Source organism: Thamnophis sirtalis, unplaced genomic scaffold, assembly GCF_051295495.1.
Source record: "Thamnophis sirtalis isolate CommonGarterSnake01/CBP01778 unplaced genomic scaffold, rThaSir2_p1.2 scaffold_3, whole genome shotgun sequence".
Taxonomy (NCBI): Eukaryota; Metazoa; Chordata; class Lepidosauria; order Squamata; family Natricidae; genus Thamnophis; species Thamnophis sirtalis.
This window is the reverse complement of record NW_028261383.1, coordinates 76,506,475-76,522,943: the sequence shown is the minus strand read 5'-3', so window position 1 is coordinate 76,522,943 and position 16,469 is coordinate 76,506,475. Positions and strand designations below refer to the sequence as shown.

The window sequence follows — 16,469 nt, the reverse complement described above, 5'->3', positions numbered from 1 at the left end:
TAATTGTCTGGAATCAAGACTGACTTGAAGACATCAAAAATAACCCAACAGTTACAGGAAGAGAGTTTAAAGGCTGAATAGAAATTTAAGCTCAAGGGTCTCTAATCCAGGTCTGTGGCATTTCCTCATTATTGTGTTAATTATGAAATAGAGCAATTGACCTCTTTTATTAGAATGTACAGTATTTTATGCAAAGAATAGGAAATTTTTTATCATTTAATATGAAAGCTGTTCTTCTCAAATGTGAATCCTCAAATCTGAAAGGATCTAATATGCATCTTGGAGATATTTTTTAAAATTGATTCTGGGTTTGTTGGTTTGTTTTTTCATAGACATTTGGGCTTGGATCTTGTCCCACGGAAGGAGTTTGAGATTGTCGATTCTGATCAGATCAGTGTGTCTGATCTATACAAAATGGTAAGACTGTTCATGGGGAAGAAGGGTTTATGGAAGAACATTTTGTGTAATCAAAAATTATTTATGTAACTATGACAAATATGGTATGTTTAGGACCGGAAAGATTCAGATTCAAATCCACATGCAAGTGGGTGATTTTGGCCAATCAATCTCTTTGACTAACTTACATTAAATGATTGTTGTGAGGATAAAATTACAGTAGGAATACGTAACATCCTATTTCAGATTTTTCTCTATCTCATATTCAAAGGAGCTTGCAACAAATGCATTAGTTTAAACTATAATGATGAGGATTAAAACAATAATAATAATAATAATAATAATAATAATAACATATTTTAATTTTCAAAGTGACTCATTATCACCTTTACTCTTTCCCAGAATGCTGGTTGGGAAATTCTGGTGGTTGAAGTTCACACCTGTTTAAATTGCTAAAGTTGAGAAACACTGCTTTATACTATGAGTGGCACCACTACCAACAATTCTGAACAAGACCAACCTTGCATTAAATTGGCATAAAACAAATAAAAAGTTTGCATTTACTTTATATGAATTAAAGTTACTTCAAAAATAAAGGCTGTACTAGATTCCTTATTAACAAGCACAAAATAATTCAGTAAAGATATTGGAATGAAATTTTGCATTGACATGTGTAACCATAATAATAAGGGTAGGCAGAAGTGTTTAATGTGATATAATACAGCTTAATAATGAAGATTTCATAAGGCAATAACACCAGTAGAAGACTAGAAATAATTGGGAGTTTGTAAGCTTCCATTTCATTCCAGAATCAAGTCAAAACATTTCTACCAAATACAAATGAATTCAGAATTTTTTAAAACCAATGCTAAATGGTGGAAACATTAAAGTAGTTAATATCTGCGCACTCCCTATTGTTCAATATGTAGCAGCAATAGTTGACTAGACCCATATGGAATTTGAAAATTTGGATTGGAAGATAAGAAAACTAATGACAGTGGATCCAAAAATGATTTCCACCCAAAAAGTGATATTGTATTTGCTATGGGCAGAAGACTATTACAGGTGAAACAAACTCTGAAGGAAAAAAAAAATCGCCTGAATAACTACATTAAGAAAAGAACCTTGATCAATAAATCAGTCATGAAAAGCTCTTGAAAACAACAAAAGTGAAGGCTGAATGTAGACAAGAAATAATTGAAAACCAATTTGTTAATTGGAAGAACAAGCCAATGTATGATCAGTACTTGAAGAATATAGAAAAGAAATATAAAAATCCCACATGGAGTAAATTAAGATCAGAAGTGTTAAAGAAACTGAGGCTTTATTTTAGCAGCTCAAGTATATTTGCTGCATTGAGTTATTTTAGAAATAATAGAAAGGATAAATACAATTTTGGGCAACTAATTGTATGAAGATAAAAATTTGTCATGGAACAAACCACAGCAAATGTTGCCTTTGTAGTGAAAAAGGTGAAACAATTGACCGTTTGGTTAGTTGGTGCAGCAAAATTTCACAAACTGACTACAAACAGCATCATGACTGAGTTTCCAGAATTATTCATTGTAAACGGCTAAAGGTTTGGATTGAATGTAGTAAAAACTGCTGGGACCATGAAATTGAGAAAAGTTTTGGAAAATGAATGCATTAAGATCTTATGGGACTTTAAGATCCAAACAAGCAGGTGTTTTATTCATAACATGCCTGACATAACAGTTATTGAAAAGAAGAAAATATTTTTCATTGATATTGTTATACTGGGTGAGGCTAGAATTGGAAAAAAATTGAAAAAAATTACAAAATATTGGGACTTGGAAATCGAAGTTGATTACTAATGGAAAAAGAAACTCATTGTTATACCAATTGTAATTGGAGCGTGTCGAGCATTTCTTTAAAAACTCCCTCGATATCTGGAAATATTGAATTGATCCAACCTGAACACCCTACAAAAACACACTGTTAGAAACTGCCTATATTTTTAGATGCTAGCTTAATAATATTTAGATCTTTTGTTAGAACTTGAATTATTAAATTTCCAGCAATCTTATATGCACTTAGATTAACTGTAAATTTGACAATTATGCACTCAAGCTAGTATATCATGAAGGCTTGTTGAATACTGGAACCTACAAGAAAAACCAAATAAAGAATAGAAAAGAAACATGTCAAAGCAAAGTATTACAAGACCAGCAGATTAAAAAAAAAATAGCAGGGAAAACAGTATAGTATAGGACCTTCTAATGGCTAAGACTAAGAAAGTTGAAGAAAGAGAGACAAGGTCTAATTTTGGCTACATAAGACCAAGCATTAAGAACAAATGCATAAAAAACCCGAATTGAGAGGACAGCAACAGACAGCAAATGCTATCTGCAAAGAAGCTGAAGAAACAGTGAATTACCTAGTTATCTGCTACAAGAATGACTACAAACAATATGACAAAGTAGCAACATTAATGCAAGAAATTTCATTTACTTGTGAGCAAGAACTGGTGGAAATAGGCAAAGTAGAAATAAACAAAGTAATAGAAAATGAAAACTGGGATTTCAGATTCAAATAAACAAGCACCTGCCACATAACTCCCCTGATGTAACAATTGTTGATGAGAAAAACAAAAAGTCTGGACAGTACCTGGAGTCAGCAGAACAGAAGAGAAACAAATGGAGAGAATCATAAAATACACAGATTTGGCAAATACAAGTCAAATGACCGTAGCAAAAGAAAACAAAAATAGTAGCAATAATAATAGCCCTGGGTGCAATCCCAAAACATCAGGAGCATCACTTGAACACCATCGACATTAACAAAATCTCCATCAGTCAATTGCAAATGGCCACCTTATTTGGAGCAGCTTACATCCTGTAACATCTGACTGCGACCAACCCATAATATGTATTTACTTGATATAACAGTATGATTGCTAATTAAAGAAAGAAAGAATTTTAAATAACACTGAAAATTACAAGGTTTATTTTAGTTGAGAAATCTACTGTGAAAAATATCCAATTGACCTCAATGTAGTTGCAGATAAATTGGTACTACAATTCCCAATTCTTTAATTTGATTTGAATGGAAAAGATTGCCTTTGAGTTAATGTTGTCCCCTGGAAACTGCCTTGACAAGCCCCTGCAACGTTCTTGGTAAGATTTGCCATCCTAGGGCTGAGAGAGAGTGATCCAGCTGGCTTTATGTCTAAGGCAAAAGTAGATCTCCCAGTTTCTAGCCTGTTACTTTAACCCATTGCTTCCTAATTTTTTTCCTTCATTACAGATAGTCCTCAACTTATAACCACAATTGACACCAGAACTTCCATCGCTAAGTGATGTGGTTATTAAATGAGTTGTACCTGATTTTACCATTTTTTTTGTTTCATTCGTTAAGCAAATGATCACAGTCATTAAGCAAATCCAGACTCCTACATTGACTTTGGTTGTCAGAAGCCCCCTGGGAAGGTTGCAAATGTGTTTATTTACTTTGTTTTATTTATTATATTTCTTTGCCTCCCATCTTGCTGCAAGGCAGCTTTGTGTGGCTTACAACATCAACACCCCCCCCCCCCGGTGTATGTGTATATATAAAAAATTGCAATAAAATACAGATTATAACTAAAACATGGGGAGGAAGGGAACACAATGTACGGGGGAGAGTGGGAGCTGATATTAGTCAATTACACCTCCAGTAGGATAATCTCCCATTGGGAGTTCCAAGCCAGGTCTTCAGGCTCTTGTGCAAGGTCAGGAAAGTGGGAACCAATCTCTCTTCAGAGGGCAAGATGTTTCAAAGCGCTCTGACAGAGAAGGCTCTTTCTCCTGGACCCTGCTAACCAGAATTCCTTGACTGGTGGGATCTGCAGCATGCCTCCTGCACCAGCATGGGTGGGGTAGGCCTGTCCCATAGAATGGTTTCTCAAGTAATCTGGATCCATGCCATACAGGACTTTATAGGTAATGAGCAACACCTTGAATTGTACCCAGAAGCAAACCTCAGATTTTGCAGCTCGTGGGACAGTAGTGTAAAATGGACTACCTTGGGGGCCCCTAAGACTGCCCACACAACCTCACTTTGCATCCACATGCTCTTCAGGAGTAGTCCCCTGTAGAGTGCATTGCAGTAGTCCAAGTGTGAGATGACCGGGGTTTGAATGACTTGAGCACAGGGATTCCTGAACCAGCCCACAACTGGCTCATAACCCAAAGTTCTGCAAAGATTCGTCTAGCTGCAAATGTCACCAGATCTTTGAGGCTAATTTCAGGCAGCTGGTAATCAGCAGAAGTAGCCTGCAGTACTGCATTCTAATCACTGCGCCACCACAGTGACCAGATGAGCTTGGGAAACTGCAGTTGTCATAAATACATGCCATTTGCAAAGAACCTAATTTTTGGTCATGTGACTGCCGGGATGCTGCAGTGATCATAAGTGTGAGGACTGGTTATGATGTTTTACAACGCTAACATGACTTTGAGCAGTCGTTAGATAAATGGCCAAAAGTGGAAGATTACCTGTACCCAAATCTGCTTATCAGAAAGTCCTTTTTGCCCAATGTAGATAAACACTTTAAGTCAGCTTAAAAGTTTCTGTTGTGATTGGGTAATTGGTTGTGTATCATTACCCAATTCCACCACCATCTCCAATCCACATATTTTTGGGTAACTGAAAGGTTTAACCATTATAGCTAACTGATTGAATCTGTTCAAACAAAGTAATTACATATTAAAGAGTAAAAATAATTATGCTTAATTAAGTAAAGAACCAAAGCAATGTATTGAGAAAAATAACATTTTCCCTGTCATCTTTACAGCATTTATCCAGTAGGCACAGTGTGCAACAAAGCATATCACAGGTAAGTTGAGTTATAAAAGCATCATCATTTTCTAAATATCACATGAATACATTTAATGGTATTAGAAGGTTTTGCTTGACAGTGCTAGTATACAAATACTAATTTATTTTCTTTTGCAGCAACCTTCTTGATCTTTGTTTAGAACTGCTTGCATTAGTTTGAAAATTGTATAGTGAGACAATTAGAATGTGATACTGATACTGTACACATATCTGTCTCCATGAAATGTTTGGGTTGTGTGTATTTTCCCTTGCTGTTAACATTCCAGACTACATAGAATATATTTAGCACAATACAGCCGAATTTCAAGATATGAAAAAGGTATGAAACATTAGTGGCAGCCTCTTTGTTGCTGCTGAAATAACTTCAAAAGAAAGACTGTGTTAGTAATGACTTCAATGAGCTTTCTCAATTTTTTAATCATATCCTACCTTCCCACTTGTGTAAAGGTAAAAGTTCCCCCCCACATGTGTGCTAGTCATTTCCGGCTCTAGGACCGGTGCTCATCTCTGTTTCTAAGCTGAAGAGCCAGTGCTGTCCAAAGACGTCTCTGTGGTCATGTGGCCGGCATGACTAAATGCGAAAGGCGCACGGAGCGCTGTTACCTTCCCACCCTATTTTTCTACTTGTATTTTTTAGATGCTTTTGAATGGCTAGGTTGGCAAAAGCTGGGACAAGTAACGAGCTCACCCCATTAGGCAGTGCTAGGGATTCGAACTGCTGAACTGCGGACCTTCTGATCAGCAAGCTCAGCATCTTAGCCATTGAGCCACCACATCCCTTTCCCACTTTTGTACCAGTATTTAAATCTGATAACTGTCTACTTAATCGGAGATAAGATAACATCACTGTTATGATCAAGAATGGAGCCTATAAGTCTTTGATCAATGAGATGAAAAAAAAGTTTGAAGGACGGAAAAATAGTACCCATTGTCTCTGTCTGGTCATAATACTTTCTAGATGTCAGCTGGATAGATATAAACATTTCATCATTATGTATAGGTTACTTGCAACTATATATAGCTAAATATCAGAAATAAAGCTTTCCTGACTTTTCAGTTCTTCTATAACCGATCATTGCTCTTTATGTTTAAAGAACGTATCTATTCACATCAACATGGGTACTACCTCATTTTCTTTTCAACTTATTCCCCAGTTCAGAAATGGTTAAGATAGTGCTGGGCTGTAAATATCGACCAAAGAAAATTGCTTTATTCAGCAGTTTGCTCATGTTTACAGAATCTTACATGAAGTGGTGAAATTTAATGTAGAGCAAATACTGAATTTTATGTAATGTACTTTGATAATAAATACTGTAATGTAGTTTTATTTCATTTTTTTTCAAATTAGGTGGATACGATGAGGCCACGCCATGGAGAAGCATGCCGCCTGCCAGTACCTCACCATTTCTTTCTCAGTTTAAAGAGTTTCACATACAATACAATTGGAGAGGATGCAGATGTGTTCTTTTTTTTATATGATGTTCGAGAAGGGAAGCAGATCAGGTAAATCAAGATGTTTACTTTTTCAGAATATATACATTAGCAATAGCCCTTAGACTTATATACTGTTTCATAGTGCTTTACAGCCCCTTCTAAAGGGCTGACAGAGTCAGCATATTGCCCCCAACGATCTGGGTCCTCATTTTATCAACCTCAGAAGGATGAAAGGCTGAGTCAACTTGAGCCCATCAGGATTGACCTGCAATACTGCATTCTAACCACTGTGCCACCACGGTTCAGTATTGATACTTTCATTTAAAATCCCCATTTATGTAATATTTATATATTTATTAATATAGTATGTGTGATACCAGTATAATTTTGAAATATTTCAGTATGAAATATGATGTCATGAGTAATACTTTTACTGAAGTAGAAAAGTGAAAAGTAAACAAAATAAACAGTTTCTGTTTCAAATATAATAAAAAACAGACCTAAAACTATAGCTAGATTGGGTGTTGGTTACTTACCTGATACGTCCTTTCTCGGGACGTTGGAGACATCATCCAGGCATGGGTTTGACTCTGTCGGGATCCAATCGGACTGGGTCTACAAGCTTTAAAGACACACCCACGAGGCTCTTCCTCCCAGCTTAGATGAAGGTGTAACTTGTAGAATGCTGTGTAAACAATCTCAGACAATAGATATTATCTCTCCTCAAGGCAGGAATAGACAAAAAAAGGACAAAGGCATAAATAAAGGGTGGGGCTGGATGATGTCTCCACCGTCCCGAGAAAGGGTGTATCAGGTAAGTAACCAACGCCCATTCTCCTAGTAGGTGAAGACATCATCCAGGCATGGGAGATATCAAAGCCCAATCTGTCCCATCGGGAGGGTCCTGAATAGAAGTTAATAATCTTAAGTAGAAACCATTCTCTGCAACATGCGCCGGCTGAACAAAGCATCAGCTGAGGCATATCTGTCGATGGCGGATGAACAGAGAGATAGTAGTCCACATGGCTGCCTGGCAAATTTCCTCTAATGAAGCTTGAGATGACCAGGCAGCTGAGGTGGCTGCGCTGCAGGTGGAGTGCGCAGTGATATGAGGTGGAACAGGCAGAGAAAGTGCGGAGTAGGCTCTAGAAATAACAGCTCGTACACAATGACCAATGTCAGAAGAAGAGGCCTTGGAGCCCTTCTTACCTCCCGGCTGGAACTTTACAAAAAGAGCCTCAGAGCGTCTGAAATTGGTAGTTTGTTTAATATAAACGTATAGGGCACGTCGCATATCAAGATAATGCCACTTACGTTCCAATCGATGAGATTGGTGAGGACAAAAGTCGGGAATCACTAGTTCCTGGGCTCTGTAGAATACAGAATTTACCTTAGGTACAAAAGCTGGATCACGGCGAAGAACGACCTTATCTGGATGAAAGATGCATAAATCTTGTCTGATTGACAATGCCGCCAACTCGGAAATTTGCCTCACCATGGTTATGGCTACAAGAAAAACCACTTTTAAGGTTAAGTCATATAAGGATACAGAATGTAAAGGCTCAAAGGGAGTCTGAGTTAAAGAGTCCAGGACTTTGGAGACATCCCAAGTCGGGAACGTATGTATTGTCAGTGGTTTGATGTTTGTGGCACCTCTCAAAAAGTGACGGATAAGTGGGTTATGGGAAAGGGACTGAGTGGAACCGAGCGACAAGACGGAGGGCAGGGCCACAACCTGGCAATGGAGAGTGTTTGGCGAGAGTCCTATATCTAGTCCTTGTTGCAGGAACTGGAGAATGTTAGGGATAGAGGCCTGTAAAGGAACAATGTCTTTTCTATGGCACCAGAAAGAGAACTCTGTCCAAGTAGCATCATAAATGTGGTTAGTAGAAGAGCGCCTGGAGGCTTGAATTGTGTGAGTAACTTCAGTGGATAGATTGGCAGTCCTTAGAGCCTCCCGCTCAATCTCCAGGCGGTTAGTCGTAACCAAGGAAGGTCGGGATGTTGGAACAACCCCTGAAGGAGCAGAGAGGAAAACTGGGGAAGTTGCCATGGAGGAGCTACTGAAAGGTTCAGCAGATCGGCAAACCAAGATCTGCGGGGCCAGTGAGGAGCGATCAGGATCAGTTCTGCCTCCATCAGCATTTTCTGTATTACCCGCTGTATTAGAGGGGCCAGGGGAAACACATACAGAAGGCCTGGAGGCCACTTACACCTCAGAGCATCGACACCCTCTGCCCCTGGAGTCGCATAGTGCAAAAAATACCTTGGCAGTTTATTGTTGTCCTGGGAAGCATAGAGGTTGAGAACCAGAAGGCCGTACCTGACCGTCAGTTGTTGAAAGGTTTGCTGATGCAGGCTCCACTCTGCTGGGTCGATGTGCATGCGGCTGAGATCGTCTGCCTAAGTGTTCTGGACCCCCGAGATGTGCTAGGCCTGGATAGATAATAGATAGGTCTCTGCCCAGGACCCCAGTTGGAAAGACAAGGTCATTAGACGTTGGGATCTCGTCCACCCGGTTTATGTGCACTTTGGCGGCGGTATTGTCCGTAAGGACAAGCACGTGCGCATTGGTCACCAGGTGTTTGAATTGAAGAAGAGCCAGAAAAACAGCTTTTAGCTCCAACCAGTTGATACTGTTTTTCTGGTCGGAGCGTGACCAAAGGTCCTGGGCTGTGTGCAACAGAATGTGAGTTCCCCAGCCTTGCAGACTCGCATCCGTAATTAGAGTGATGCGTGAGTGGTCGCGAAACAGAGCTCTGTTCCAAGGCAGGGGAGAGCCACCAGCGAAGGGACCGGCTTACCTCTGAGGTGAGACAAACCTTGTGCGTCGAGCAACTGCAGTCGGCCTTCTGATATGGTAGCAGAAACCACTGGAGCTGGCGATTGTGGCCCATGGAACGATGTTGAAGGTGGATACCATTTTCCCCAGAAGTTGTGACAGGTAGATGAAAGGAATCTTTGGATGGCCTCTGGTGGATGAGACTAGATCGTGAATGCTCACCTGCCGTTCTGGCGATAAGAAGACCTGTTCCAGGGAGGTGTCTATCACTGCCCCTAGGTGCGTGAGACGAGTCATGGGCTGCAGATGGCTTTTTTTCAAGTTGACCAGGAAGCTGTGTTATTCTAGAGTCCAAAGAGTGATGTGGACGTCTCTGTTTGCTTGGTGCAAGGACCTGGACAGTAACAAAATATCATCAAGGTAACAGAGAATTCTGACTGGCATAGTTCTAAGATGGGCAGACAGCATAGCAAGGATTTTAGTGAAGATCCTCGGGGCAGAGGACAAGCCAAATGGAAGAACCTGGTATTGAAAATGATTCCCTGCATAGAAGAAATGGAGGAATTTCCTGTGATCTGGAAGTATAGGAATATGGAGGAATGCCTCTGTTAGGTCCACCGAGGAGAGGAGGCCATTAGGCTGAATGCTCTCCAAGATGGATTGCAGAGAATGGATTTTAAACCTCCTGTAAACTATAAATTTGTTTAGTAATGTGAGGTCGAGAATTGCTCACCAACCCCCCGAAGACTTAGGCATTATAAAGAGACAGGAATAAAACCCCTGTCCACATTGGTCAGGGCACACCTCCTCGATGGCCTGAATTTGGAGGAGATGCCTAATTGCAAGTTCGACCAGATTTCTTTTGGTAATATCTCTAGAAACCGGACATAGTACGAAAGTCTGCGGGGGACTGAAAAGAAACTCCAGAGCTAGGCTGAATCGAATGGTACGTCTGATCCAGGTATCGGTGGTGATGTCGTCCCAACTATTGACGAAGGCTGAAAGTTGGCCCCCAATTGGAAGGTCCCCGATGGAATTACTTCTGTTTTCGGATGGAATGGTTTGAGCCGCCCTTGAAGGGAGTCCTGTAGGAGAACTGCTGGGAGTTTCTGTTGGATCTGTCCTGAGATGAGGGAGCCTGGCGCTGAGGATGGGAGTGGCAAATCCCCCGTCCGTCCCTTGAAAGGACGACCTACAGAAAAAAGAAGAGGGTTTAGAATCTGTTTTGTGGCTGGCAGAAGGAAGCACCTTTCGCTTGTCCTTGGACTCTACTAAGAGAGGTTCCAAAGGAGGGCCAAAGAGCAGACCAGGAGAAAAAGGAGAAGAGGCCAAACACCACTTTACTCTGGTCTCTGCTTGCCGTTGCTTCAACCATGAGACGTCTTATGTTGACTGATGATGCCATCGACTTGGAGGAGAAACAAACCACATCCAGAGATGCATCTGCAGCGTATTCCATAGCCGCTTTGAGCTTGTTGATGTCCTGATGAGAACGGGAATCAGCAGAAGGAATTCTGTCCTGCAGCTGCTTCAGCCAACGGAGAGCCGCCCTGTTAAAAAAAGAGGCAGAAGAGGCAGCCCGAACAGCCCCTGCAGATGACTGATGAACCTTAATTAATGATTGTTCAAAACGTTTGTCCTCAGGACGAAGAGCGTCCTCTGAGGCATTAGGGGCTATATTAGGCGACGAAAGAGAAACCACAGGGAGGTCGATGGAAGGGACTTCCAAGAGCTTAGAGAGCTCTGGACTGACAATGTACAATTGTTTGTCCAGTGTAGAAGGGAGAGGTCCCGCCCCAGGGGATGCACACTGATTTTGAATTACTTCCAAGAACAGCTTTGGGGAAGGAACCACATCCTTTTCGACAGGTGGACGCGAAAACACTTGTAAACATCTACAGTTGAGGATGGTTTTGAGGCTGGGATACCAGAGACCTTTTTGGCCTTGAATAAGAGAGAGCGGAACAAGACAGTTTTGAATAGACCCACTAAGGCCGAAGGGGCAGGTGTCAAGTCCTCATCATCTGAAAGATTGGAATTACGGGTTACCTGTTCTTCAGTTTCTGCAGCAGAAGGCTGAGAAGCACTTCCAGGGGAGGACGCCTGAGAATGGGAGGAGTGGCCCTTGTTTGACTTATTGGAAGATGAACACTGAGAGGTAGTTGTAGCTGGGCCATGGTGTTGAAGGCCTGCTGCAATCCCCTGTTCTATAGCCGCTGCTATGATGTCAGCCATATCATTAGGATTGACAGTAATTGCTCTGGGGGAAGGAGAACTCACATCTATGTCTGGGGTGACACTGCCATCCCCTTTGGAATCATATTCCTCTTGAAATCCAATCCCATCCTCAGGATTCAAGGGGGAAGCAGGAGTGGACTTATCCCCATCAGTGTCAGTAGAGAGATCTTCAGGAGGATTCACCATTACTTGAAGAGAAACTAATGGGGCAGAGATAGAAACACTGCAATACTTGGCCTTAGATGTAGCCTTTCGTGGGACAGAATCTGAGGTCTTGTCATGGTCTGTGCCAGGGACAGCAATGTTGAGGCCTCCTGAGATGGAACAGTCTTAGAGGCCTTGGCAGGCTTGGTTGATTGTAGCTGAGAAGCAGAGGTTCTCTTTTTGCTCCTTGTTTCAGAGGGCAGAGAAGGGGAAACAATGGCAGGAGGAGATGGGATATCCCTCTGAAGGGGAGAGCCCTCGTTGGTTGACATTACTCATGGTTGGTAGTATACAAAATGGCCACCGTAGGTTTCCCGCCTAAAGGAAATGGCTGCTGGAGTAGACCAGGCCTGAGGAGAGGCTGAGGAAGTGAACCAACAAGGTGTTTACTCGCTAGGCTGAATTGCCGCCTAACAATGGCCCTGGTGCAAAGAGAATGTCTGCTGAGCAGGGAGAACAATCGCCCAAATCAGAAGGCACCTTCGGCGGTTCAAACGGCGGAATGCTGTCCTGAGGCAGCAAGGAAGAGTGGTGGCGTGCGGAAACGCCCTGGACTCTAGCGGCTTTTAGGCGCGCGGCTGCAGCGATTCTGGTGATTCTTCAGTCGCAACAAGCTGAGGCTCTTCGGATGGTGTGGTTGCAGCGATCGGCAAGATGATAAGAGCCTGAGGTAAAACCTCGTAGGCTAGCCGCTATTAGTCTCTGCAATGGTTTTGCGCTAGAGAGAGAGGGGCAAGGGCCTCCAACTCGAAAATTCACAACCAATTTAATTAAATTTGGAAAAGGAGCTAATTAGAAGAAATTTGGAAACTTTTAGCACAAGTTTAGTTTAAAGTCGAATTATTTAGCAAGAAAAGATACACAGACAGCTAATCCAAGAATTAACTGAGTCTAAGGTGGGAGGAGGAGCTCATGGGCATGTCTTTAAAGCTTGTAGACCCAGTCCGATTGGATCCTGACAGATTCAAACCCATGTCTGGATGATATCTCCTCCTACTAGCAGAACACCAATATGATCAGTAAAATTTATAAACAGCAATGGTGGCAGAGAACAGAGATATCTCCTCCTACTAGCAGAACACCAATCTGATCAGTAAAATTTATAAACAGCAATGGTGACAGAGAACAACCGTGTCATGTTACATTCTCTATCTCACAGGACTTGGGTAACTTATCATTAACAAGAGTTGAGCCTTCTGTCTTGTATAAATTACTGCATCCCCTTAAGAAATTCTTTTCTCTTCCACCAATATGAAAATACTTATATGATGAAAATAATCCATGTCCAGTATTTTTCAAATTATTCACAGAATTTTATTAGATGCAAAAAGGCATTAATTAATGCAAGTTCAGAAGGTATATAAAAGTGTTATTCTGAAAGTCTTGCTAACTAATAGGATTTCAAAATGAGGTGATATATATGGTCTCTCAATAAATTATTAATTTATTAAATAAATTAATTTGTTTAATAAATTATTAAATAAAATTTAATTCTGACTAGAATAGGATTAAATAAAATATTAATTATAGACAAATCTTTGTTGCCTTTCAGTGAAAGATTTCTGGTAAGGTTGAACAAGAATGGGGGGCCCAAAAATCCAGAGAAGATTGATCGGATGTGTACACTTTTTACAGTAAGTAGTGCTTTATATTCTGTACTCTGTTTCTGACACAATTTGGTCATTTGTGAGTGATTAACATTTCTAAATTTATAATACCACAAATTTTGTACAACATTATTATTTTAAATACTTAAATGAAATATGAGCCAGCATCCTTTAAGATGCCAGCTGATGTTTTGTGGTATAGTACAGAGCAACTGTGTGGAATACTCATAAACAATCTCAGGTCTTCTTGTCTGGAGACCTCATTAGAGTCTTCATTCTGTCTTAGTCATTGGCTCCAATTTAAGCAGCACAATCTTCCGTTTGCCATTTCTTCCCTGGAAGTACAGACTTCCTTTCTAAAATATTTGTGATTATGAGTTTTATGATTTAGCTTTTACACTGTCTTCTAATTATATGTCCAAATAATAGCATTGCTTTGCAATGTTGGCTTTGTAAAGTAAGATGGGTAGCATATAAATTTGATAAATAATAAATAAGCAATATGTTCAAAGTATATGAAAATATGTAGGTTGAAAGCAGATGAGTATAGGGGCTATACTTTTAGATGTTCTGGGAAAAAAATAGATGTCTTTAATAAAATATTAAAACTAATGATAATGTTCTTTATTATTTTTAGAAGAAGAAATGCATTTTATATTTAGAAAACTAAGACTGAATTGTTTAATTCTAATTCGTATGATTAGGTGTACACTTTCATGTTACTTTGAAAAAGAAATCATTGAAAAGCTTTAATTTTCAGAAATTGTTTAACATTAATTAGAACAATGAGATACCATTTGGAAATTTTGTACTTTTGTTTTCATTTTTCCCTAGTCGATTTTGATTTTTTCGATTTGATTTTATTAAACTTGTATGCCGCCCTATTCCCAAAGGGTCTCAGGGTGGCTAACAAACCAATAGGGAAAGGGAGAATACAAAGAGAACAAACAAGACAACAACAAAATACAAAAAACAGATTAAAAAACTCATCAACAGTCACAACAAATTTGAGTGGGGCTGGGAACTCATCAGCCCCAGGCCTGCAGGAACAGCCAGGTCTTAACGGCTTTGCGGAAAGCCTGGAGGGTGGTGAGGGTCCAAATCTCCATGGGGAGATCGTTCCAGAGGGCCGGAGCAGCCACAGAGAAGGCCCACCTCCGGGTGGTCGACATTCGACACTGGCTAGCTGATGGAATCCGGAGGAGGCCTAATCTGTGGGATCTAATAGGTCGAAGGGAGGTAATTGGCAGGAGGCGGTCTCTCAAGTACCCAGGTCCGATACCATGTAGGGCTTTAAAAGTAACGACTAGCACCTTGAAGCGCATCCAGAGTCCAATAGGCAGCCAGTGCAGCTCGCGGAGGATAGGTGTAACGTGGGTGTAGCGGGGTGCACCCACAATCGCTCGCGTGGCTGCATTCTGGACAAGCTGAAGTCTCCGAATGCTCTTCAAGGGCTGCCCCATGTAGAGTGCATTACAGTAGTCCAGTCTTGAGGTCACAAGGGCGTGAGTGACTGTCCTGAGAGCCTCCCGATTCAGGTAGGGCCGCAATTGGTGCACCAGGCGAACCTGGGCAAATGTCCCCTGGTCACAGCCGACAAATGGTGTTCTAAAGTCAGCTGTGGATCCAGGAGGACTCCCAAATTGCGAACCCTGTCTGAGGGGCGTATAATTTCACCCCCCAGCCTGAGAGTTGGAATACAAGGCCAATTATTGGGAGGGAAAAACACAAGCCACTCGGTCTTGTAGGGATTGAGTGCAAGCTTGTTCACACCCATCCAGACCCTAACAGCCTCCAGGCACTGACACATCAGGTCAACCGCTTCACTGAGTTGGCACGGGGCGGACAGATACAGCTGTGTATCGTCCGCATATTGGTGGTATTTTATCCCATGCCGTCGAATGATCTCACCCAGTGGCTTCATGCAGATGTTAAACAGGAAGGGGGACAGGACTGAACCCTGTGGCACCCCATATTTAAGGGGCCTAGGGGTTGATCTCTGCCCTCCAACCAACACCGACTGCGACCTGCCCGAGAGGTAGGAGGAGAACCACCGAAAAACGGTGCCTTCCACTCCCACCTCCCGCAACCGCCGCAGAAGGATATCATGGCCGATGGTATCTTTCATATCTTTTTGTAAGACTTTGTAAGAAACATAGAGACTGCTTTTCTGAAATATAAATATAGCTTATAAATGTTGCTAATTTATTTTTTCTTTTGCATCTTTCCTATTTATAAGGATCTTGGCAGCAAAGATATGAAGAAAGATTTGTACATAGTTGCCCATGTAATCCGAATAGGTACAGTATGCCTTATTAAAAGCATTTGCATTTTTTTAAACAACATAAATAATATATGATATGCTCTGTTGTATAAGTTGTTTCTGCTGGAGACAATAACAGAAGATCACTTATGTTTTATTAATAATTACGAAAGACTTCTGAATTATAAGCATACTCACTAAATGTTTTAATGGAATGGGAGGATATTGTAATATATCTATTCCAACATACTGTGTGTGTTTTATTTTTATGCTTATAAATCAATCTATTAGAAAGGATAATAACATAGTTCTGGCAGCACCTATCTGAATTATATTTGGCTTATCTTGATTTCTTTCAGTCTTTGCTATATTTAAGATTGCCCTGACTTGAAAAAGAGTTGGAAAAGGGTGCTTTGGAAAGTGTGGAGCTCAGGTTCAGCCCTTCTTTAAAGCAGCTGAACCTTCAGTGTAATTACCAACCAGCCCTACTGATTTTCAGGTTTGAGCTGAAGGCTGGAAAAAACACCATATTGCCAAAAACATTTGTGAACAAATATTTAACCAAAGACTGACCTTCAGTATCTAATGGAACAAATGTCTCATTTTAATTTCAGTATTTAGTATTTTTGCTCTGATTAAAAAAAACTTTTATGGAAATTGTTAGGCCATTAGTTTTTCTAACTGTATTTCTGTAAAACCCAGGGAT

At 40.7% G+C, this 16,469-nt stretch overlaps 1 protein-coding gene across 8 annotated transcripts in view; it reads left to right on the top strand.

Annotated features, from left to right (window-relative positions):
• The window catches only part of DOCK3 (dedicator of cytokinesis 3), a 201,292-nt gene that overhangs the window by 36,555 nt on the left and 148,268 nt on the right, over positions 1 to 16,469 (top strand). For all 8 annotated transcript variants that reach the window (XM_087709232.1, XM_087709235.1, XM_087709231.1 and 5 more), the window contains exons 7-11: positions 333 to 417; positions 5,192 to 5,233; positions 6,584 to 6,738; positions 13,446 to 13,527; positions 15,740 to 15,800. In XM_087709232.1, coding sequence (XP_087565358.1) covers positions 333 to 417; positions 5,192 to 5,233; positions 6,584 to 6,738; positions 13,446 to 13,527; positions 15,740 to 15,800 — 425 coding nt within the window. The remainder of the gene's footprint in view (positions 1 to 332; positions 418 to 5,191; positions 5,234 to 6,583; positions 6,739 to 13,445; positions 13,528 to 15,739; positions 15,801 to 16,469) is intronic.